This window comes from Chrysemys picta, chromosome 15, assembly GCF_011386835.1.
Source record: "Chrysemys picta bellii isolate R12L10 chromosome 15, ASM1138683v2, whole genome shotgun sequence".
Taxonomy (NCBI): Eukaryota; Metazoa; Chordata; order Testudines; family Emydidae; genus Chrysemys; species Chrysemys picta.
Genome location: NC_088805.1, coordinates 11,502,372 through 11,527,189, shown reverse-complemented (window position 1 = coordinate 11,527,189; position 24,818 = coordinate 11,502,372). Strand labels below are relative to the sequence as shown.

Below are 24,818 nucleotides of genomic sequence, written 5' to 3'. Positions count from 1 at the left end.
GAGGTGGAGGACGTGCGAGGGCAGCTTTCCTGGCTGGCTCAGCCGTCCGGGGGATCGGGCTGGCCGCTGGAGCAGCATGCAGTTGTGTATTGCACCAGGTAATTTGGTGCCCTACATTTCCTGGTGCCCTACGCAGCTGCATAGTTTGCATATGGGTAAGGACAGCTCTGGATTGGGTCATGTCCACTCACCCCACAGTGATGGCTCCTTCAGCTCCTGTGGGCTGGGCTTGGATCTCCACTCTGGGTGTTGCAACCTCTGGGATTGCATTGCCACCTGCAGCCCTGACAGGACCAAATTTGCGTGAGTGGAGTTGTCACCTGGCTCATGGGGTTGCAGTGCCACTCACTCAAATTTGGCCTATCTTGGACTCCCATCATCATGACAGCTGGGCCAAACCTGAGTGGTGCTGGGACCCCAGAGGTTGCAGTGCCTGGAGCAGGAAGGCAAGCCCAGCCAGCCCCATGGGATAGGAGCCTCAGGAGTTGTCAACTGCCACACGACCCTTTGAAACATTCTGGCAATCCAGTTTTGAGTCCTGACCCATGTGTTGAGAAACCCTGATCTAGTCTGACCTCCTGTTTATCAAAGGCCATAAAACTTCTGCAAAATAATTAATAGAGCATATCTTTACAAAAAATCCAATTTTGATTTAAAAATTGTCAGTGATGGAGAATCCACCCCAAGCCTTGGTAAATTGTTCCAGAGATTAATTACTCTCACCATTAAAAAATTATGCCTTATTTCCAGTCTGAATTTGTCTAGCTTCAGCTTCCAGCCATTGAATTGTCTTATATCTTTCTCTGCTAGATTGAAGAGCTCATTGATAAATAATTGTTCCCTATATAGTTACTTATAGATTGTAATCAAGACACCCCTTAGCTTTCTCTTTGTTAAATTAAATAAATTTAGCTCCTTGAGTCTGTCACTATGAGGCACGTTTTCTAATCGTTTAATCATTCTCATGACTCTTTTCTGAACCCTCTCCAATTTATCAACATGCTTCTTGAATTATTGGCACCAGAACTAGACACAGTATTCCAGCAGTTATTAATATAATATATTGTTAGTATTAATCATGAGTATATTATAATATAATAATAAAGAATTATTACATAGAATTTAATTATCCCTTTTGAGAATTTGTAGGAAATCCAGGACATACACATTACAATTCTAGTACAATTTTGTGAGCCTACAACTTTTATGCACAATTTGGGGAGATTCTCTGCTGGTTTAAATCAGCGTAGTTCCACTGACTATGTCAATATATGTCAGCTGAGAATATGACCCATAATCTTTAAGTAACAAGCCAACAAGCATATTTTGCTTTTTTGTTGTGAGTGCTCACCACTGAAGAAAAGACCTTGCTTACTGTAACCATGTTTTTGTTCTGCTTAGTCATTCCACCAGCAAACACTGCGTTTTCTCTGATGAGCTTAACAAGAATACAAAAGTAGTACAAAACATTTTTGTCACTAAAGTAAGTAGATATGACTCTGAACATACACAAGGTTGAGATCTGTGGAGAAAGACGGTACCATTTTACATAGTTTTTTTTACAGATTAGAACTACATTTATCCATCTGTCTAGGTTTTTATACTATGCTTATCACTAGTATCTAAACACTTTAAGAGTCAGATTTTTAAGAGATTAGCACCCAGCATTTCCCCTTTCGACTCCTAGATGAAGTATCAAACTTTTAACAGGAGCTGCTGTGTGCTGCCGAGCACTTTTTAAAATGTTGCCACTTCAAACATGGGAACTGAGCTTTTATGAAAAATCTCTCTCTCTTTGCTTTTCTCAGGGCTATGATCCCAGTCCTGGTCTGACTATATGTGCTTGGCTTTTTTGCCCTTGCTCTCTGGTGTTTTCTCCTGCTTCTCTCAAATACACAGACACACACAGCTCCATTAATCAATGTCCTAGCTCCTCCTGTGTTTGCTATATCATTCTCTGAATTCCCAAAAAAACCCTCAGCCTACATGGCACAGATTCTGCTCAGCCTTGCCATGGAGGTCTGTAGGGGTGGGGTGGGGGTGTCTCTTTTTATTACTAAACAGAGGGGAATTTAACTGCCAGGGCCGGCTCCAGGGTTTTTGCCACCCCAAGTGGCGGGGGAAAAAAAAGCCGCAATCGCGATGGGTGGCAGCTCCACCACGCCACTTTCTTCTTTGGCAGCAATTCGGCAGCAGGTCCTTCCCTCCAAGAGGGACAGGGACCCTCTGCCGAATTGCCGCTGAAGAGCCCGACGTGCTGCCCCTTTCCCTTGGCCTCCCCAAGCACCTGCTTGCTCAGTGGTGCCTGGAGCCGACAGAGGCGGAGGTGAGCTGGGCGGGGAGTTGCCGGTGGGTGCAGAGCACCCACGGAGTCGGCGCCTATGGTGCAGTTCACCACAGTCCAGAAAACTGTCTTTTGGAAGTTTTAGCAATGGTAGGGCCACAGAATGAGTTGCGCAGGAGTGACTGGGAGCATGGGGTCAATTTCCCAGTTTGCAACTGTCTCCAACCCATAATGTTCTCTGTGGCCCATAATTTTCATGCCTTTTAAAAAAATCTCATCAACCTATGTGACCCTCCTTGCTGTCTCCCATATCTGACAGAAGCATGGAGCCTGCACATCTTAGCACTGTTGTCAGGAGCATTGGAAGCTCAGGGCGCACAATCCTGAAGTATTTGCAGAGCCACAAGAAGAACCAAATGAGTGGGGAACCAGATGATGCCTTGGAGGACAGATTACTGTGGGACATAGCGAGAACCAATTAAAGGTTGTTGGTGGCGTTCACGGAACAGTTGCGGATGGTGGAACACTGCTTCTGGGGCTAAGAAATAAGCCTTGGCTAGTGAGATTGCATCATAATGCAGGTTTGGGATGATGAGGAGTGGCTGCAGAACTTTCAGATGTGCAAAGACACATTCTTCAATCTGTGCGCTGAGCTTGCCTCAGCTGTCCAGTGCAGGGACACCAAAATGAGAGCTGCACTGACAGTGGAGAAGCGAGTGGCGATCACAGTGTGGAAACTTGCAAAGTCAGATTGCTACCTGTCAGTCAACAATCAATTTGGAGTCAGGAAACCGATTGTGGGGGACGTTGCGATGCAAGTGTGCAGTGCCATTAATTGCCTCCTGCTGCGCAGGACTGTGACTTTCAGTAATGTGCAGGACATAGTGGATAGATTTGCAGTAATGGGATTTCCCGAACAATGGTGGAGCAACAGATGGCATGCATATCCCTATTTTGGCACCAAACCACATTGCCACTGGGTACATCAACAGAAAGGGCTACTTTTCTATGATTATGCAAGCACTGGTGGATCACCTGGGATACTTCAACATCAGTGTGGGCTGGTCAGGGAAGGTGGATGACACATCTTAAAAACATAGGACTGTTCAGAAAGCTACACGCAGGGACTTTCTTTCCCAACTGGTGGATTATCATTGGGAATGTTGAAATGCTAGTAGTGATCCTTGGGGACCCAGCCTACCCCTTCCTCCCCTGGCTTATGAAGCTGTACATTGGCCACCTCAACAGCACCAAAGTATGATTCTGCTATTGGATCAGTAGGTGCAGAATGATAGTTGAATATGCTTTTGGTAATTGAAAGGAATGCTGGTGTTGTTTGCTCACAAGATTGGACTTCAGTGAGAAAAATATCCCAATGGTTATAGCTGCCTGCTGTGTCCTACATAATCTATGTGAAGCAAAGAGGGAAAAGTTTCCTCCAGGATGGAGGGCGGAGGTGGAGTGGCTTACTGCTGAATTTGGAGCTATTAGAAGAGCTCAGTACGGAGCTAAATGGCTCAGGGAAGCTTTGAAAGACCATTTTTATAGTGAACCAGAGTAGTGTGTGTTGTTGTATTGTGCTGTAGCTGGCCCTGCTCTTTTGTGGCCTGGTAGGAATTGTGCAGTGACACAGTTATCCTGACCTAACTCCCAGTATAGACAGTGCTATGCTGACTGGAGGGCTTCTCCTGTCAACATAGCTACCGCCTTTCAGGGAAGTGGATTACCTATGCTGACTGGAGAAGCCCTCCCATGAAGATAAGTAGTGTCTTCACTCTGCTGCAGTCTTTCAAGCAGGGCCGGCTTTAGGAAGTGCGGGTCCCGATTCGAATACCCGGCGGCAGTCCGGGTCTTTGGCGGCACTTCGGCGGCGGGTCCTTCACTTGCTCCGGGTCTTCCGCGGCACTGAAGGACCTGCCGCTGAAATGCCGCCGAAGACCCAGAGCGAGTGAAGGACCCGCCGCCGAAGTGCCGCCAAAGACCCGAACCGCTGCCGGATGAGTAAAAAAATTAAAAAGGCGCCTAAGTTAGGTGCTCTTCTTTAGGGCGCGGGGCCCGATTCAGGGGAATCGTCCTAAAGCCGGCCCTGCTTTCAAGTGTAGATAAACCCTGAGTATGCAGTAGAGCTGGGAGTTGGAAAAGAATTCAGGAGTACAGACTAGACCAAGTTGCTTCTCAAACTGTGAATTAAAATTTTTGCAAAACGAATAGTTTTAAAATCACTTTTCTGTCTGATATTTGTTAAAATTGAAAGATAACATTTTAAACTGAAAAAGGGAAATATTTGTTTTCACATTATGCACAAGACCTCGACAGGCTTAAAAAAGAAAAAAGATAGGACATTTATATAGATAATGAGAATATCCAAAGTCACAATCATAGGATTTTATTCAAAAAGTTTGGAATGGATATAAACCCTAATTTTTTAGGACAGAAACCAGCCTCTACGTGATGGGATTAGGAAGAAACTTTCCTTCTGTAAATGTTATTTAATAACTAACTATACTAAGGTTTCTTGCACCTTGTTTCTCTAAAGCATATGTTACAGGCCACTGCTGGAGACAGGGTACTAGTCTAGATGGACCAATGATCTGATCTGCAATAGGATTTACATACATACAGTATCAGAGGGGTAGCCGTGTTAGTCTGAATCTGTTAGACTTGCATGTTGCGTGTTAGACTTGCATCTGAAGAAGTGAGGTTCTTACCCACGAAAGCTTATGCTCCCAGTACTTCTGTTAGTCTCAAAGGTGCCACAGGACCCTCTGTTGCTTTATACATACAGTAGAACCTTAGAGTTATGAACACCTTGGGAATGGAGGTTGTTCGTAACTCTAAACAGGGCATTATGGTTGTTATTTAAAAAGTTTACAACTGAACATTGACTTAATACAGTTTTGAAACTTTACTATGCAGAAGAAAAATACTGCTTTCCCTAGGGTTACCATTCGTCCGGATTCCCCCGGACATGTCCGGCTTTTTCGGGTTAAAAATAGCGTCCGGGGGGAATTTGTCAATGTCCGGACTTCCCCTCCTCCCCCCCCCATGCAGAGCGTGCGCGCGGCTTACAAAGCAGCCCGGGCTCCGACAGCCAGAGCCAGAGCCCTTCCTGCACTTCCCCCCTCCTCTCTCCTGAAACTTGACACCACTCCCCTCCTCTCCCTCCCTCCCTGCATTCACAGATCGCAGGGCTGTTCGCTGTCTGGAGCTCCGAGCCTGCTCCCCTCCCCCGCTGCCGAGCGCGCTGCTCTGCAGCACAGTAAGGGGTCGGGGGCCAGAGAAGCGGCAGGGAGGTTCTGGGGGGGGGGTAGTCAAGAGACAGGGAGCAGGGGGAGGGTTGGATGGGTCAGGGAGTTTGGGAGGGGGGCTGTCTGGGGGTTGGGGGTGTAAGGTTTTGGGCAGTCAGGGTACAGGTGGGGGGGTCTCAGGAGGGGGCAGTTAGGGGACAAGGAGCGGGGGGGGGTTTGGGAGTTCTGGGGGGGCTGTCTGGGGGTTGGGGGTGTAAGGTTTTGGGCAGTCAGGGTACAGGTGGGGGGTGTCTCAGGAGGGGGCAGTTAGGGGACAAGAAACAGGGAGGCTTAATGGCTCTCTTAATGGCTCTCCATGCGTCTCTGGACCCTCTCAGCTGTCGGGCTTGGACGGAAACATTGCCTGAGGGTAGTGAGAGAATGGGTTATCGGTGAGGTGGGGGTGGGCGTGAGCCCGGTCAATAGGGGCAACCCCTACCAAGATCTGAGCCTTTTCTCACACACCCGTTAGAGCTCGACATTATGCTGTTTGGGACCCCTCTTTGAGGAAAGCCTCTGGATTGCAAGTCCAACCGCTACCTCCTCGTGGTGAGAGTCGGTAACTGGCTTGGATAGCCAGGCGGATTGCGGAGGACGAACCCACATCCCACATTTAGTGGGGTGTGGGATGGGGTTGGGCAGCCCCATATGGTGCCACATGGATGCCCCCCTGGTAAGGGTAGCCTCCCCCAGGTACGGGTTGACTCCCCCTGGTAAGGGTTAGTTTCCCCCAGGCACGGGTTAGTTTCCCCCAGGCACGGGTTAGTTTCCCCCTGGAAAGGGTAAGTTTCCCCCAGGTACGGGTTAGTTTCCCCCTGGAAAGGGTTAGTTTCCCCCTGAGAAGGGTAAATCTTTTAGCTATGGAAAAAAGTAATTTATATTTTTATACCGGATTGGCGCTGGACCGGGTTAATAACGCCCCCGCTGTTGGCTTTGATGCCCCGGCTGACAGTGTTAAATATATTAGGGGTGTGATCAGGGTCGCTGGACCAATGGATAAAATGGTGTGGACTATAATGAAGTCTCATGAGAATGAGAGTGAGAATCAAGTCCTCCCAGTGGAGCATGGAGAGGAGGTAGAGGAGAATGTTTGTGATGATCATGGTGAGGAGATTTTATCTATCTTACCGATGGTTTTTACAAGGGACACTTTTAATGATTTAACTATGGACAGTTTTAATCCAGATTTTAAGTATTTAAGTACATTTGATGATCCATATGTTAGGGAATCAAGTACTGATTTTAATAGGGATCGTAATAAGGATCTTAACAGTATTGGTAGTAATATAAATATATTAGAAAGTAGTTCGTGGAAGGATGGGGTTTTTTATTTAGAGTATCCCGTTGATAGTTTTAATTGTCCAATATGTCCCCAGATATTACCAACATTTGGTAAATGGGCCAAACACATTAATGTGGTTCATAAAAGTAAAGCCATACGAGTTGTATGTAGTAAATGTGGAAAATCTTCTCAATATCATAATATAGCTTGCCACTACCCCAAGTGCATACCCAAGAAGGCGGATACCCCAATGAAGAGCCATACGTGCTCGGTCTGTGGGCTTGGTTTTCATACTAGATCTGGATTGAGCCAACACTGTAGACATAGACACCCTGCTGTGAGGAATGAGCAAAGAAAAGAAGATATGGCTGCTAAAAGTAAGATCAAAGAGGGATCGACTAGATCTCGTATATGGACTAAAGATGAGGTTGCGCAGCTTATACAGTTGGAAAGGAAATATATTGGGAAAAGGAATATAAATAAATGTATTGAGAGCGAGATGAGGACCAAAACGAATAAACAAATATCAGATAAAAGACGAGAATTAGCAAAGAAGAAGTTAGTGGTAACAGGAGATAGGGAGGAAGTGACTGAGGTAGAGGACATTAGAGTAAATATATTAGAAATTCCGCCCCCAAGAGAGAGGATTTTCCCACTAAAAGGACATCCAGAAGTGGATTTAGTGGAGAAAATATGTAAACGGGGAAAACAAAGTAGGGAGGGAAGAGAAATAATAAATAGTTTAGGGGAAATTGAAGGATTATTAAAGGAGGATTTAACAAAAGCTCTCGGATGGGCAATGTTGGAAAAATTATGTTATTCATTAGTAGAGGGACAGGACCCTAGAAATGAAAGTCAAATAGAGTTGAAGAATAAAGGAAAAGGGAAGATTAGAAAGGAGGGGAGAAGGAAGCAATTTAATGCAATTAGGAGATATGCTACAAAGAAAGCTAAGTATAAATTCTATCAACAATTATTTGATAAGGATAGAAGAAGATTGACTCGCATTATAATGGGAGAGCCAGATAAGGCTAAGTGTGCTATCCCTATGAAAGAAATTGAGGAATACTATGTAAATATTTTGGGAACAATTGGACATGGTAATATGATAGGGTGGCCATCATCCACAGAGAATGCGGATAATGATATATTAATGAGTCCGATCTCTGTGGATGAGATTAGAATAGCTTTAACAGAAATAAGAAAAGATAGTGCTCCTGGCCCAGATAAAGTAAAAGTGAGCAATTTGTGGGATATTTTTAATTTAGACTCCTTAATACTTACAAAAATTTTTAATATATGGTTTCTAAATAGACAGGTACCAGATGAATTTAAGAAAAATAGAACGATTTTAATACCAAAGACACAAGATGAGGAGGAAATGAAGAAGTTAACATCTTGGAGACCATTGACAATTGGGTCAGTTTGGATTAGAATCTATACCAAAATATTAGCAAAAAGACTGGTGGAAACAGTTAAGATATGTAGTAGACAAAAAGGGTTTATATCCGCCCCTGGGTGTGAGGAAAATATTGCTATATTAGATAATTTGATTAAAGGGGCTAAACGAAATGGGAATGAAATTGCAATAGTGTTCGTAGATTTGGCTAAAGCATTTGATTCTGTGGGACACGGACATATAATAGCCGGGTTGAGAAGATTTGGTATAGATGAACATTTTATAGATATTATTAGGGACCTTTATGATAATTGCACAACTAGGGTATGGGTGGGTGATGAAGCTACTGAGTCTATTTTAATTAGGAGGGGGGTCAAGCAGGGTGACCCGTTGTCCCCAATTTTGTTTAATATTGCTATGGATCCCCTTTTAACTAGATTAGAAGTAGAAGGAAGTGGTTTTTATGTTAAGGGTAATAGTGTCACGTCATTGGCTTTTGCCGATGATGTGGCAATTTTAAGTAGCTCATATAAAGGAATGATCAAAAATTTGGGTATCTTAGAGGAGTTTTGTAAAAATACTAATCTCTCTGTTAATGTGAAGAAAACGAAAGGCTTTCATATTTTAACTAAACATAAAACCTATGTAGTTAATCCTAAGGATAATTGGCAGATAGGGTCAGAGAAGATTGAATATGTTCAACCAGGGGATTTTGAAAAATATTTAGGGGCTAGAATAGATCCCTGGATAGGTGTAGGGGGACCGGTACTTAAAGAAAAATTGAAAGATTGGAGTGAGAATTTAATTAAGGCCCCATTAAAACCGGCCCAAAAAATATTAATTTTACAGACATACATCTTACCGAAGCTATTTTATAATCTTCTTTTAATAGAACCCCCTTTTAATCTTTTAGACGATCTTGATGTGTTAGTTAGAAAAATAGTTAAAGAGATTTTACATTTACCTCAGTGTACCACAGATGGGATATTTTATTCTAGAGGTAGGGATGGTGGTTTAGCTCTCACTAAGTTTAGTGTGCAAATCCCAAATATGTTAATTCGTAAATGGAGGAGACATATTGTCTCGAGAGATGATTGGATGGACCTATCTTATCTATATGCAGGAGAAAATCTTGTGGATAAAATATTGTCATTTAGTGCAGTAACATCTCATCCCAAGAAATGGAGGGAAGAGGAATTTTTAAGATGGTCGGAACTGAGATGTCAGGGAATAGGGATAAAATATTTTAAAAATGATTTAATTAGTAATTCGATTTTTAGAAACTCTAGTAAAGTTAAATCGTCAGCGTATATCGCAGCATTGCAGCTTAGGGCAAATATTTATCCTACTAGGGAGACATTAGCAAGAGGAAGAGGAGGTGTGAATGCTCTTTGTAGATGGTGCGGTAAAGTGCGGGAGACTGTTCCCCATATCTCAGGACAATGTTATAAGACTAAGAATGCTAGGATAAAAAGGCATAATAGAGTAGTGTCTGCAGTTGTGGATAAGGTTGGTAAATTAGGGTGGAAGGCAATGATAGAGCCCCATTTGAGAAATAGTAAGGGTGAGTTAAGAAAGCCGGATATTATATTTATAAAAGGAGATACAGCAGTGGTGGTTGATGTTACAGTGCGATGGGAGGATAATGCCGGAAGTTTGGAACAAGCCCACAGTGAGAAGGTGGCTTATTATCTTGAGTTAGAGGAAGAAATTAAAAACTTAACGGGAGGTAAAAATATCCACTTCTTTGGTTTTGTGCTTGGGGCACGTGGCAAGTGGAGTGAAGGTAATAATGATTTGTTACAATTATTGGGAATGGACAGAAGTAAAAATTTTAAGGAGAGTATATGTAGACTTGTTTTATATTCCACTATTGGTATGATGGCTATATTCAGTGACAGGTAAAGATCCCGGAGTTTCCATTCCGTGTATCTTGCCAAAACTAAATTTTAGCTATTTTGGTTTCCATGCTCTAAATTTTCAAATTTTTAATATTGTTTTGAACATTAACATATTTAGTGTTATTTAATATCTGCCCTTCAATAGAATGGTTTTAACTATATAATAAATACTTATTAATGGATGAAATTCCAATTTAAATCATTAGTTTATTTATTTATTTTAACTACTGGATGTGGATGCGGACTGGCCGCGTATAGTAACCAGGAAAGGGCAGGTAGTCACGCCTGTACATAAATAGGGGGTGGGGTTCTGGAGGGCAGTTAGGAGCAGGGGTCCCAGGAGGGGGCAGTCAGGGGACAAGGAGCGGGGGGGGGGTCGGGAGTTCAGGGGGGGCTTTCTGGGGGGGGGTGGATAAGGTTTTGGGCAGTCAGGGTACAGGTAGGAGGTAGGATCCTGGGGGGCAGTTGGGGGGGGTCTTAGGAAGGGGCAGTTAGGGGATAAGGAACAGGGAGGCTTAGGTAGGGGGTGGGGTTCTGGAGGGCAGTTAGGAGCAGGGGTCCCAGGAGGGGGCAGTCAGGGGACAGGGAGCAGAGGGGTTTAGATGGGTCAGGAGTTCTGGGGGGGGCTGTCAGGGTGTGGGGGTGTGGATAAGGGTTGGGGCAGTCAGGGGACAGGTAGGGGGTGGGGTCCTAGGGGGCCAGTTAGGATGTGGGGAAGGTCTCAGGAGGGGGCAGTCAGGGGACAAGAGGCAGGGAGGCTTAGGGAGGGGGTGGAGTCCTGGGGGCTGTCAGGGGACAAGGAGTGGGGGGGAGGGTTGGGGGTTCTGAGGGGGCAGGAAGTGGGAGGGAGTGGAAGGGGCAGGGGCGGGGCTAGGACAGGACGGGGCTAGGGCGGGGCTCCTCCTGTCCTCTTTTTTGATTGTTGAAATATGGTAACCCTAGCTTTCCCTTTATGTTTTTAGTAGTTTACATTTAACACGATACTGTACTGTATTTGCTTTTCCCCCCTCTCTCTCTGCTGTTGCCTGATTGTGTACTTCCGGTTCCAAATGAAGTGTCTGGTTGACTGGTTAGTTCATAACTCTGGTGTTCCTAATTTGGAGGCTCTACTGTAAAATGTTATAAGCACATAAATGCAGGATGAGGGCCTGGGATTATGGGAAAAGTGTATTTCTATGTTTGTTTGTTTGCTCCCTTAATTTGTTTGTCAGTATTTTGTGTTGAGTCAGTTTCCCTGTAGTCTTTCCCTTTTGCAGGGGAGGAGAGAGAAAATGTGTTTTGACGTGGTATTGGGCAAATCAGAAACATTAAGTTTTGAATTGTTTCTGTCACTTTAAGGAAAAAGGGAAATGAAATGAGTAGAGAAAGTTGCACGTGTGCACGAGGAAGGCCTACAACCATCACAGCCCGGGGGACTGAAACTCGCGTCTGCGCCCTCAGGACGAGTGGCTCTGTCCGCCTGAACTGGAAGCTTGCGCAATCGCAGTAAGATAGGCGTAAGAGCTACGCCCCCGGAGGAACTGCGAGCATGCGCAGTGCTGGGGCGCAGAGCACAACGCATGCGTAACGAAAGCTGTGTGCGGTTGCCGACCCCTCCTCCCCTTTAAGCGGGTTGTTTAGTGTCCTCCGGCAGGAGGTGACGACGGGGTGTGCGGCTCGGCTCGCTCGTTCCTACCCGGTGTGTTCACGGGCGGCGCGGCGAGGATGTCTGGCTGGGACCGGGAGATGGGCTTCGGGCCCGGGGGCTCGGGTCGGGGCGGCGCGGGGGACGGGCGGATCTACGTGGGGAACCTGCCGGCCGACGTGCGGGAGAAGGACCTGGAGGAGCTTTTCTACAAGTACGGCCGCATCCGAGACATCGAGCTCAAGAGCAAGCGCGGCCTGGTGCCCTTCGCCTTCGTGCGCTTCGAGGACCCGCGGTGAGCGGGACGGGGGAGAGGGCCCCCGGGAGAGCCAGCCCGGCCTGAGGCGGGTGGAATCCCTCCCCCGGGTCACGGAGCCCTGGAGACGGCCCGCCCGGGCAGTTACATCCGCTTCCCGCCCCGGCCCCTCGACGGGAAAGTCCTCTGCACCAGAGCCCGGGCGCGCACCCCCCGATCCCCAGGGGAGGACCTGCTGCACCTCCCCACCCTCGGCCCCGGCCTGGCCGGACGTCCCTCCCTCCCCCGGAGAAGGAGCCTACCGGCCTGTTCTCTCCTAGCGGGCAAAGCCGACCATAGTCAGAGCCCTCCTCCCCCAGTTCCTCATGCACGCTTCCTGCCCTATGCATCACTCCGTGCCTGTGTGTGCGCCCCACTCCCGGACATCTTCCCCCCCTTCCCCGCAATCTTCCCTAGGAATAAATGACAGTGACGCGCACAGCAAACCTGTGAATGGGGACCTGCTCTCCCCCCTCCGAGCTGACGGAACTCTGCCTAAGTGACACCGTTACATCATCTCTTAAAAGAACACCCCGAAACGGCCCCATCAGTCTGTCCTGATACTTCCCAAGTCGTTTAGTTTCCCCTTTGTATTAATTAAAATGTGTAGATTTTCCACTTCTAATGCAAGATGCTACAATCCAGCGTATAATGTCACTATTTTGTCTGCATGGAAGCAATTGTAATATTACAGACACCAAGGTTTGAGCTAGCAGGAGAAATGAATTGATTCACTTTGGCCATGTAAATTATTGTGTGTGTGAGAGCACAGATGGATTGGGTTTGAAAACTTTAAACCCAGTATGGCTGTAGTCCTCAGCAACGTAAATAGTGCTTTGCACAACACCATTAATAAATAAATAATGGACAAGTGTGAGGGAAGAATACATGCTCATTATTGTCCTCTTTAATGAGTTTAGCTGATTGCAGCGGTCTAGGTAACTGTCTTCTGAATTCTCCATATTTTACCTTTTTCAGGTAGCATCAAAGGGGCTTTGGCAAGCCTGGGGAATGTTTTCACAAGGTTCTAGTACCAGCAGTTACAAACAATTTGTAATGTACACATAGCCCCAGACTCTGAATTTCTGTTCGTCTGACTATACACATCAAGGTGTTATCTTCTTTGTCTCTTCCCTTTTTAAAAAGTTGATACTTCAGCACAACTCAAACTCAAACAGATGCTTTCCTGCAGCAAGTGTAACTATTCACCCTCACCCCTATTTACCATGCAGGTATATGGTCTCTAATATGAGCATAGTGTGGCTAAGCACAGTTATTACTGGTGAAATGCATCTGAATTTCCTAATATTGTGTTTAAAATATCACCCATGACAGTGAATAACATGTCTGCATTCATTATTTTTTAATCAGGGTTTATGGACATATTGTAGATGCATCCTCAGACATTACAGAGACATTATCTCTTGTAACCATTTTTGGCTTAGCAGAGACACATCATCACAGATTGCCAGTGACAGGGAAAGTAACTTCTCTTAGGCAGTTACAACACTTATTTTCAGGGAAAAGAAAACATTTAACTGAGAAAACAATGTGGGTTTTTTTTTTTTTTTGGCTCCTTTAATGTAGATTAACATTTTGGGGGGTGGGGGTGGCATAAGAGTCAGAACTATGTGACCAACCATTTCTCCATGGACCATGAGCCAGTGTGTTATGGACCACTGGTGGATCAGACCCAGTTTGGGAACTACACTTCTAAAGTAAATCCATGCAACACTCATGCAATCTAAGAGGAAGGGGTGTTCTTTATCTAGGTTATTGGGTAGATTGTTTTGTGTACAGATATTTTGTTGATGGTTCACAGGAGTTTAAATCTGTAGTCCCTCCTGCCTTTTTAAAAACAAGCACACATATAAATAACCCTCTCTCCCATCCCCTGTGACAATCTAAAGAGAAAGCCACACCTTGATAAAGGTGACAACAATGAGGGTCTGGTCCATGACTAGAGCTCCTAGGCCTATGGTAATACAAATAGTAACTAATAACAATAGATGCTAAACTTCTCAGGATTGGGATGCTCTGCTAATGATCTTCCAGTGTTATTTCTACCTTCCGTAATGCTTTTTGAAATTAATTTTAGAGCGAGTTTGCACACTTGTAAAGTTCAGCTTGCAAGGTCTGAATTTTGAAAAGATTTATATTTAAATGAACAGTTATTCTGTGGTTGTATATAACTTTGCAGCTAGTTTCAAGGTTTAGTTTTCAGTTCATGCCCTTCTGCATGCGTTAGCATAGACTTGCTGGGATGGAAAGAGAGATTAGGTCTAGGCTATAATACAACATCAGAACTCTCTCAGGAAAACAAATATCCCTTGTATATAATTATGCAAGGCAAAACACCATAATGAGGCAGTTTCTAATAAGTGGCTTATAAGTGAAGGTAAAGTATTCGCCCTCACTGCCTGCCAGATTATGAAAGAGCTTTGTTCCATGCGGATCAGAGTTCAATCAGCCCTTCTGAGAAATTAAGTGGAAAATAGCCCCTGCTTCTAAGCATAGTGGATAGGCTGAACCGGTCAGTGAATGCAAGATAGATAATGTAACTCTCCTGTGTTCTTTGCAGTGAACATGGCTGTAACCTGAAATACATGATGCAAAGGAACGTAAGAGCTTGGAAAAAGCTTTTAATAATTTACAGATGTGATACACTGTTGGCTGATGAACCCATTTCAAACTCAGTCCAAAATATCCTAAAATATTTTTGCAGCTACTTTAAAACTGCAATATTTCTAACACACTTGATGGCCCACTGAGATGTTGGGAATCACTGACTGAGTATCATTAATCACTGATTCATGTTATTTGTTTGCAGAGATGCAGAAGATGCAGTTTATGGGAGAAATGGTTATGATTATGGTCAATGCCGACTGCGTGTTGAGTTCCCCAGATCCTCCCGAGGTCGGGGTGGAGGTTTTGGTGGGGGGCTGCGTGGGAGGAATGGCCCTCCGTCACGACGTTCTGAATTTCGAGTCCTTGTTTCAGGTATGTTACCTTCCACACTTCAATCTGGCTAGGACTCATCCTAATGCTGTGCCTCATTGTATTGTGTCCTTGTCTCACGAAAAAGGAGCTTCTCATATCACTGAAATAGTTTATAGTTTAAGGTTTCTCCTGTAACATGAAACCTCTTCCTGTAAAGGAGTATCCCGGTGCAGTTCCCTTTCCAGTTTGACTCAAGGAGGAGTCTTGTTGCTTTTTGGAGTGCATCTTGATGAATGGTGAGCAGAAATGTCTTCATAGCAGCCAGATGTGAACTCAGCCTTGGATTCTGAAATGTACCAGCGTTGTGTGAGTGGGCAGGTGGGTAGGAGGAGGGAGAACTTGGGCACCATTCTTGCACGATGAAAACAGTTGGGCACTAGATGGAATGGTACCTAACATTTCATCATAATTAGAAAGGATTTGTTAGAGATCTCCTGTGATGTAATATGCTCTGATAGGTGTTGACATTTTGTTTGTAAAAAAAAAAAAAAAAAAAAGTGCTCTGTGCCTCAGCAGCTCCACGTGATCTACTCATAGGTGCATGATCTACTCACTGTGGGAAAGAATGACTAAGGCACCATGGAAGGGAGCCCCCTCAATCAACCAATGGATTCCTGAGGTGGGACTTGGTACCAAAAAACAAAGAAACAAACTGAAAAGGCCATTCAAGTAGTGAGTTGACATTAGGAAATAGGGGTGGAGGGGGCCCTTTGTGGGAGAGAAATGAAAGTATGTTTGGAAGTTCTGCAATGCATGTGAAATCCCAGGAGGAAACTCAGTACTCCCTGACAGCGGATGCTTGAAACAGTCCATAAAAAAAACCATACCTATATGTCTCTCCCGAAAACATGTTTATCTCCATGCATCACCTTAAAATACCCACATCTCCATTTCTCTGCATGCTCCTGTGACTTTATGGCTAAAAAAATAAAATGTTCCCTGTAAGGAAGCCACTCTACTGTAGCAATAAAATATCTTCAGCATTGCAGCAGGATCTGAACGCTATCCATTGAAACAGGAGTACATCTCCTCTTCAGGAGCCTGGGAGGGCTGGGGGAGAATAACTGAAAATCATCTGATTTTTTTTTTTTGACATGAGCATGAAAACCTGCATTGGTAAAGGGTATTGTGAAGCCTTCTTGAAAATTGCCAGGACCAACAGTACATTAGAGTCTCCAGCGTGCTGTGGGGCAGGGAAACTCAACCCTTTGCCTTCCTTTAGGTAAACATGCTGATAATTACCAGCTAAACGCATGTGGTTTTGCTCACTACCAGAGGATGAACTGCTGGAATCTCAGGACCCAAATTAATACAACTGATATGAATGGGACAAGCCAATCTTGGATGGGGAGCTGAGCTTGAGGAACCTTAAGGAAAAAAAATGTCCTGCTTTGAGAGCAAAATCTTCATTACAGATGTACAGGGTTTGAGGGGTGGTTCTGAATTACTTTGCAACAACACAAATAGCAGATTCCTCTGAAATCTCAGCACGTTGAATTCCAGAGAGACCCAGGGACTATCTTACTGACAGGAGGCCCAAATTTTGTACCTTCCATGGAAGGCTCAGCTGCTGGTTTTCTGGAATGGAACTTAGTGCTATTTTTTGGATCTCTCCGTTCTTATTGCAGTTCTGATCCTATGGAAAAATCACAAAGCACATGGAAGTGAAGGAGCCCTTGGCCTGGCAGGGTCAGCATCCCTTGGACAGCCTGAGTAGATGGCCTTTTTGTTTATATGGTGTCTTATGTTTTGTGTTCTCCATGCTCAGGGCTTCCTCCGTCAGGCAGCTGGCAGGACCTGAAGGATCATATGCGTGAAGCTGGTGATGTTTGTTATGCAGATGTACAGAAAGATGGAATGGGTGTAGTTGAGTTTCTCCGCAAGGAAGATATGGAATACGCACTGCGTAAACTGGATGACACCAAATTCCGCTCTCATGAGGTGGGTTCGTGCCTTCAAGGGAAGAGCGTGTGTGTGCACAGTCATGGAGGAGCATACACTTTCTTTCCTTGTCATGCTGCTCTCAGGAGGCATAAGAACAGAACCTAGTGATAACGTTGGAGTTGGTGGTTAATAGTGACCTATTACAATAATATAAAGGGTCCTTCTTACCTTTTGTGACACATACCCCACTGTGGCTTGGCATGTTAGGGTCTTGGCTCAGTGCGTGAAGTAACTAATATTGGATGTTTTAAAAATATAACATTTGGAAGGGGCGGGGCTCAGACAAGCCCGTTTGTCCTAGCTGAGAGCTGTACTGTTGGCTGCACCCTTCATTACCTGGAAGCCAAGAATTTGGACTGCTTGCCTCTGACTTCTACAGGGTAAGCTAGCTTGCTGTGGCATTCTCCCTTTGGCCACAGTGGCTCACAGCCTTCTCCTTTCAACTAAGCCAACTCATGTTGCCTGTGCCAGCTGGGGGCTTTGTCAGCAAACTACAGTACTCTCCCAAAGAACAAGCTGGTGAACAGCTGTGTTGGTTTCTATAGCTGTTTTTCCCATGCCCCAGCATGGAGCCTCTTCTTCTGGTGGTCTCCTGGTGTCTGAGCCAGTAAACCACAGCTTTTTCATTCTTGGAGCTGTGCTACTTCATTGCAACCACCTTCCAGTGGCTGAGCTGTTCTGCTCCAACCATCCCCTCAGCTGAAGGCTGAGTGTGCTTGCTGTGGAGATTTCCTTACAGAACTTGAGGTGCTGATATATGATCGTGACCTGAGAGTTTGGCCTCTCCTTACTGTGCTGAAGGACCGTACTAGTATCTATAGTTATTTCCCTCCAGCAGTTAAGGATGGAGTCAGACCATTGGGACCTTCACCCTCTGGCTATACTGGTTGCCACAGCCTCTTCCTTTGTGGTTGGATGTGGGAGGCACTTGTCCACGGTCCTCTTCTGGCTGCTGCGCCTCTGCCCTTGCAGATGATGATGGCTAGCAAGGTATTTCTCACTAGTACATGCACAATACTGTTTTGTAACGAACCTCTTCAAGGCATCAAGTGCCAGCGCAGAGTTTGACCCGAGCAGCAGTAGATGGATTTATACTGCCCTCTTTGTGGAAACTCCAGTCTTTGGTTATTTATGCTTTGGTCTTAAACTCCATTTGGTGTTATTCATATTAGTGGAGGACTGTTAATCAGGATGGTATGTAAATGTTTGGGTTTTCTTCTTTGTTTAAATTTCAGGGTGAAACTTCCTATATCAGAGTCTGTCCCGAAAGAAGTACCAGCTATGGCTACTCGCGGTCCCGTTCTGGTTCAAGGGGTCGCGATTCTCCCTACCAAAGCAGGGGATCACCACGCTACTCATCCCCCTTCAGGCCATACTGATTGCATCCAACAGGGACTTTTTAAAAATGTGAACTGAGCCTCTTTTTTGCTCGGAATTTACATTCCAAAACTGATGGATATAGTCTTTCGTAGGAGCTCTTTGTTTTTCCTTTTTATTCAATAAAAATCTTTTTTTTAATGACTTACAGTTTTTACTAGGGAAATGTTGGTAATGAAATATTTTGAACCTCTGCAGTTCAGTCTTGTTTTTGGTTTGAAAAATGTCAAGTGTACTTTTTTCCCTCCTAACTGAGGAAAAATAAGCTTGAGAATTAGCGCAGTAACTATTGGTGGCTTGTCTGCAGGACGGTGATAAAAAGCAATGGAGTGACTGTATGACTCAGCCTGTTGTGTAGAAATATATTTAAATGTTTTAGTAACTCACAAGCAGTGGTTGTCTTTTGTACAATTAGAGGAAGATCATTGCATTAAGAGGAGGTGGGAGCAGGTGCAAGCAACTCTGAGGTGTGGGCTGGTAGGTGCCTAAATATGTACTGAGAGAGTGGTTTTCCCTTGCAGCATCAGAACAGTGCACTCTAGAATGGCAGGTGGAGGAGGGCTGAACTGCCCGAGGGCATTTTCACACGGGAAAGTGTTACTCTTAATGAGCTGGCTTTCTCCCCTTTACAATAACTTAGTGAGAAAAAAAGGGAAAATAAAATTGTGCTATAGCACCTTTTTCAGTTGGAGAGCTCAAAGTGCTTTATGCATTTATCAAGCATCTCTACTCTTATGCAAAAGTACTGCTTGTTTTACAAATGCCTAAAATCACAATGCAGCCAGAGTGATTTATATGAAGTCACGGAGTCAATGATAGGACAAATAATAAAGTCCAGGAGCCATGGCTGTTCTACTAAAATTTCCTCTAAATAATAATACTAGGAGTACTTTTCATCCATAGATCTCAAAGTGCTTTACAGAGGAGGCTGGTATCATTATCCCCATTTTACAGATAGCATATGTGAGGCACAGAGGTGAAGTGACTTGCCAAGGGTCATCCAGGAGAGTAGTAGTAGAGCTGGGAATAGAACCTAGGTCTAATGAATCCCAGTGCATGGCTCTAACCACGAGCACACTGCTTTTAGTGGAGACTTCTCTTTGAGCTCGTGGCTCAATGTCTACCTGGGCTACAGAAGCTTGATAGACTGCTTAATTTTCTAAAATCTGCTCTGATGTGTGACCAAAAAAGTTACTGTGCATCTTTATTTCACACCTGACTTCACGTGATGTCTAGCTTCCATGTAGTGGAGTTATTTAACATAAATGACAGTTTTGCTGCCTCAGCCTGTGATAGGAAGGCTAAGCTATGCTAGAGCATTTCAGCAGTGCAAGCAATTGTGATGCTTAACACCTTTTGTATCCCATAGAAGTGCTTTTAGTGGTGGATAGACACTAGCAGCATTACTGCAGTTACACTCACTCTGAGCAAAGCCCACAATGGTTGCATCCTGCACCAGCTCACCACGCTATCAATGTGGACAGAAAGCAGTGGGACTTCATTTGTACCAGGGCAACTGGTCTTTTGAATACACTTTCATAATGGCCCTAGAATCTTTCTAATTTTCTGTCTGAGTAAGGATCTCCAGCTTAAAGCCATTATTTCACTTAAGGAACCAGCACGTTTCCTATACAACCTAAATAGAATTTTAGGTAACTAATTTACAAGCACAAAACTGGACGAAGCACTGGATAGAGTGCAGCGTATATAAATATGGAACAAGATACCGCGTTGACATGGAGGTACTTGGTAGAGGCAAAAAAGTTCATAAAGATTGCAGCATCTAATAAATCAAGTGCTTTCTTAGTCTGTAGGGAAAAGTGAGTAGTGGCAAAAAGCAGTTTTATGTAACATTCTCCTATGTGGGACTTTGGGTAAGTATCAGATCACTGAGTGACAAGATGGGAGAAGCTCCAAATTAATCTAAGTACTGCAACGTTCTACTCATTCTGCTTAAGTAATTTGACAGTAAAATAGTACCAGTTTCCCTCCCCCAATCAGCAGGGTTGATGGAGGCAGCTGTTGTGTCTAGAGTGCTAACTGTGCATGATATTTTCAAGGTTGACATTTGGAAAGCTTCACCAAATACAGACTAATCAGAGGCACTGAGGCCAAATTTCTAGATTTGTAATTGGCCCATAGCCTTCCACCTTTGTATATACTAGAAAAATACTCCAAACCTTTAACTTTAAAGTAATCTTACAGAAGAAAGGAAGGAAGAAAAATCAAATAATTATGTGAGGGTGTTATTCTTGGGATTAGACACTTGCATCAAGATATTCCACAGCCATGGTTGCATATATGCCAATTGTCACAGATGACTTAAAAGCTGAAGTGGCATTCCAGACCTTGACTTTCACTCGGATACCTGCAGAAAAGTATCTCGTTCCTCTAGCTTTGGTAAAGGGATGTTACCTATTAGCAAACAAAACAAACAATGATAGCATGAGACAAACTGCTCGTTATTTAGTCATTCCTACTACCAAACATACACTTGCCCATGTGGCTCGCTTTAAAAACTTACAGCTGACTAGCTTTTCCCCTGCAAACAAGCTCCACTTTAATTTACAGACAGTTATCTCTTAGAACAAGTCAAATGTGTGCAATAACATTAGGGTAGGATAAAACCCTTTACTTGCTATCATTGCCCTACTTCAGTATCTTTCTGCTACTGGCCAGTGCATTCAACTGTGGCAGGTTACATCTCTCAAACCAGCTCAAGCCATCTACCTGGGCTTTATCAAGTCCAAATGAGTTATATATAAAAAGATGGTACCTGGTGGGGCTATGAAATATTCCTCAACTGTTTCTCTGGCGTTTCGCAGCAGCTCCTCAGTGCAGTTGCCTTCTGTGATGTTATCTTCTCTGAGATACAGACATCTGAGGAGCACAGGAGACTACTAGCAATTTCTGAGACTACCTTCTTTGCCAACTAAGTACAGGAGCATCTGGTACTGGCTATAAAGTCATGCCCCTAGAGCCAGAGGGAGATTGCCTGGTTCTCAAACAATTAACAATTTTCTAAGCTTGTTCCAGTTCAAAATGCTATTAGCATATCTTACATAGGTGAGCAATCTCAACTTCCCTCCTGCCTGTCCTATAGCTCAGTTAGCCGATCAGGCTCCACATATAACCATACAAATGATCTATTGTAAACTACAGTGAAACCTTGGGAAATTTCCCAATGTCCTCAAATCAGCAGGACCTTCAGCACTGAGCTGTACATGGACACAAGCACAGAAGCGCTGCATTGGACTTACTGCTCAAGATTATTGGCACTACTTTGTTAAAAGCTGAGTCAGACAAATCCTATATGAAAGTGTACAGTCAAGCTAACTTCTTGACCAAGTAAAGCTGCAGAAGAAGTGACAGCAATACAAAGTAGGCAGCCTGTGTATCAAGAGCAGCAGGGATAAACACATTTTGAAGTGACTCAGGATCTTGTTCCAGGGCATTTGGGGGACAGCATGTTGTGACATGAAGACTCCGTGCAAGATACATTAAGGAATTGGAGTACATCTTTGTTATGCTTCTGTGCCTAGATCAGGGACATCACACAGACGTTTTTCCTACATAGAACCACATTGACGTAGAACACTAGATAAAGTTTTTGTGGAAAAGGGACCAGTTTCATAGCTGGGATGATTAGTGAAAACAGTGTTTCTGTTGAGACTATGGGTGTAATAAACAACTTGGTAAGTTAACAGATAAGCAGGTCACTAGCCATGATTTGTTACCTGTCCTCTAGTACTGAATCCATTGGTTCTACCCCTTCTGTGTTAACAGCATGAAGTTGATCAGCAAATTGGATTGCTTTCTCCAGCCGTTGTACACCCTCCCAGTTGCGGAAGTCAACTAGTGCCAGACGTTCCAGGTGATCAAGCACCTCCACAGTTACTTTTTTCTGCAAAAAGAAGGAAACAAAGTCACAGATCTAGGTCCTAGAAGGAGACTGCCACATACTGATGAGTTGGTGTGGGCAGAGACGAGTAAGCTATAAATATTGCTGCTAAAATTCTTTAGAGTAAAAGCATTTCTTGTTCAAGAAATAACTATTGTATTATATTTGAGCATCTTGATATTTTGCTGTATTTTATATTTCCTCATCTTTTTAGTGAAACCAGATTAGAAGCTCCTAAAAAGCACACTGCCGAATGGATACAACAAAGTAGCACGAGTGCCCAGCTGTTTGTATGAATCAGATTCTCCTCCTCATTTGGTGTCTTTCCTCTCCTCATTTGGTGTTAAGCAGAGGTAAGTCAAAAGAGCTGTTACTCTTATAACCAATACACACAACTCCACAAGGTAGCTGGCTACAGCAGTGGCTCTCAACCTTTCCAGAACACTGTACCCCTTTCAGGAGTCTGATTTGTCTTGAGTACCCCCAAGATTCACCTCACTTAAAAACTACTTGCCTACAAAATCAGACATAAAAATACAAAAGTGTCACACCACACTATTACTGAAAAATTGCTTACTTTATCATTTTAACCTTATAAATCCATTGAAATATAAATATTGTACTTACATTTTAGTGTATAGTGTATATAGAGCAACATAAACAAGTCATTGTCTGTGTGAAATTTTAGTTTGTGCTAACTTTGACAGTGCTTTTTAAGTAGCCTGTTATAAAACTAGGCAAATAACTAGATGAGTTGATGTACCTCCTGGAAGACCTCTACGTACCCCTGGTTGAGAACCACTGGGCTAGAGGAGCCAAAGAATGCATTATCGCAGCCATTGATCTTCTCTCCATAGATCTAGCAATGTGGGGGAGATCTTCAACTTGGGTAAATTGTCATTGTTCTGTTGACTTCAGTGGAGCCTGACAATTTATAGCAGCTGAGATCTGCCTCTAAGTTTGAGTGACCTATGAACTTTAATGCTATCACAAGAACACTTGATTTAAACAAATGCTGCCCCAGAACACCGTAGGGTTAGTTTAATTATTTCAGTTTAATTTGAAAATTAATGACAACATATTTTGTGTAGCTCTGTCTTCCAAGTTCCAATTTGCACTAACATGGCAGCACTGTTGGGTATAGGGTTTAGAGAAACTGTCCTGAGTTTTGATTTGGAGGGATGTAATTAATTGTATCATTATTTACTCTCAAATTTGCAGTTACTAGCAAACAGAGGAAAGTTACATTGACCAGGTCTGTTTAAATGTTTTGCTGAATTCACCATACCTCAGGGAGTGGTCTCTGTTCCACATGCTGCCATGTTGGATTCTGGTAGACCTAAAGTGGAAGAGGTGGGCAGTGATAAATATGCAACAGCAGTTTGAATATTTAGGGTGAATAATCTCAGATCATAGACACATTATCTAAAATACTTATAAATGGATTATATTTTGTAGGGGAAATTAGCCCTAGAGAGGAGAATGAAACCAAACCCACATGTACCAAGAAATAAAGTGGAAAGTTGGCTGTAGTGATGAATCAGTTGATGCAAAACAAAATATACTTTGCACTTTTGCACCTCAGTGCATGTCTGAATGCTTTAAGGACAGGGAAGCCTACTGCCATTGTGATTTGCCAAAGGGACAAATAAGATTGTGGTACAGAATCCAGGAGTCTAATTCCTAGTCTTATGCTTTAAACATTAAACAATATTTGCTGCCTGGAACTTGCTAGCTGATTTATTACTCGTGTTCCTCTTACTCCTGATTAATTTAATGTAAAAAGTGGATTATATGTTGTAATCTATTGTTTTGCAGCTTTTAATTTGACTAATAAAAGTTTTGAAAATTAGATACATTATAAACTCTGTCTTCTAGCTACAGTCTCCTTGCTGTATTTGTATGTGACAATACACTAAGTGTAGCCCCTTGAATGGATCCTGATTCCTGTATGTAGCTTTGGGAGTCGCTCTGGTCGACAGACATAACCAGTGTTATGTATTCTGCTGTCATAATGCTAGGCTCCCGCTTGTAACGGTCACCCACTGACCACTACTCCTACAAGGCGTCTCTTTGCTACTGTCACCGCCTGTAGGGAGGTTGGATGGGGGCAGTCGATTAAACATCCCATTCATGACAGGATCCCCGATTCTCCTTCCCTCCTGGCGCGGGTGGCTGATAGCCCCACGTGTCTTGCTATAAAGCCTGCAATGGATGAAGCGCCTGGATGCGCGACTCCCATCAGATACATCATGGGAGCGAACCGAAGCCCCTCCTGTGTGGCTCCGGGGTCTCACCCGGCCCCTCCGCCGTGGGTCCCCCGCAGCTTCCTGTCGGCCGTCACTCCCTCCCGCAGCAGCCTGCGTGAAGCGGCTTCCCGGGGAAAGGCCGCCCCAGTGCGAGGCTCCTCCCGAGGGAGCGCCCCTGATGGAGCGGCCGAACCGCAGACTCCACATTCTCCCACCCCCGGACTTCCGCATCCGGGGACGCAGCCTCAGGCAGCTGAGCGGATGTGCGTCATCGC

The 24,818-nt window shown here is 44.2% G+C and overlaps 2 protein-coding genes and 1 long non-coding RNA gene across 3 annotated transcripts; 2 read left to right on the top strand and 1 right to left on the bottom strand.

Annotated features, from left to right (window-relative positions):
• Positions 1 to 11,684: 11,684 nt before the first annotated feature.
• Positions 11,685 to 18,534, top strand: SRSF9 (serine and arginine rich splicing factor 9). The gene is made up of 4 exons (XM_005288685.5): positions 11,685 to 12,072; positions 14,903 to 15,072; positions 16,841 to 17,013; positions 18,252 to 18,534. Exons 1-4 carry the CDS (start codon positions 11,858 to 11,860, stop codon positions 18,393 to 18,395), a joined length of 702 nt encoding a protein of 233 aa, XP_005288742.1. The 5' UTR covers positions 11,685 to 11,857; the 3' UTR covers positions 18,396 to 18,534.
• Positions 18,486 to 24,797, bottom strand: GATC (glutamyl-tRNA amidotransferase subunit C). Its single transcript, XM_005288684.4, has 5 exons — positions 24,592 to 24,797; positions 23,583 to 23,633; positions 22,131 to 22,297; positions 21,170 to 21,273; positions 18,486 to 20,808 (listed from the first exon to the last, which is right to left on the bottom strand). Exons 1-5 carry the CDS (start codon positions 24,772 to 24,774, stop codon positions 20,750 to 20,752), a joined length of 564 nt encoding a protein of 187 aa, XP_005288741.2. The 5' UTR covers positions 24,775 to 24,797; the 3' UTR covers positions 18,486 to 20,749.
• On the top strand, positions 22,243 to 24,152 carry LOC135975741 (uncharacterized). Its single transcript, XR_010592747.1, has 3 exons — positions 22,243 to 22,382; positions 22,509 to 22,647; positions 23,753 to 24,152. It is a non-coding gene; the product is annotated as an uncharacterized LOC135975741 (long non-coding RNA).
• Positions 24,798 to 24,818: the final 21 nt, after the last annotated feature.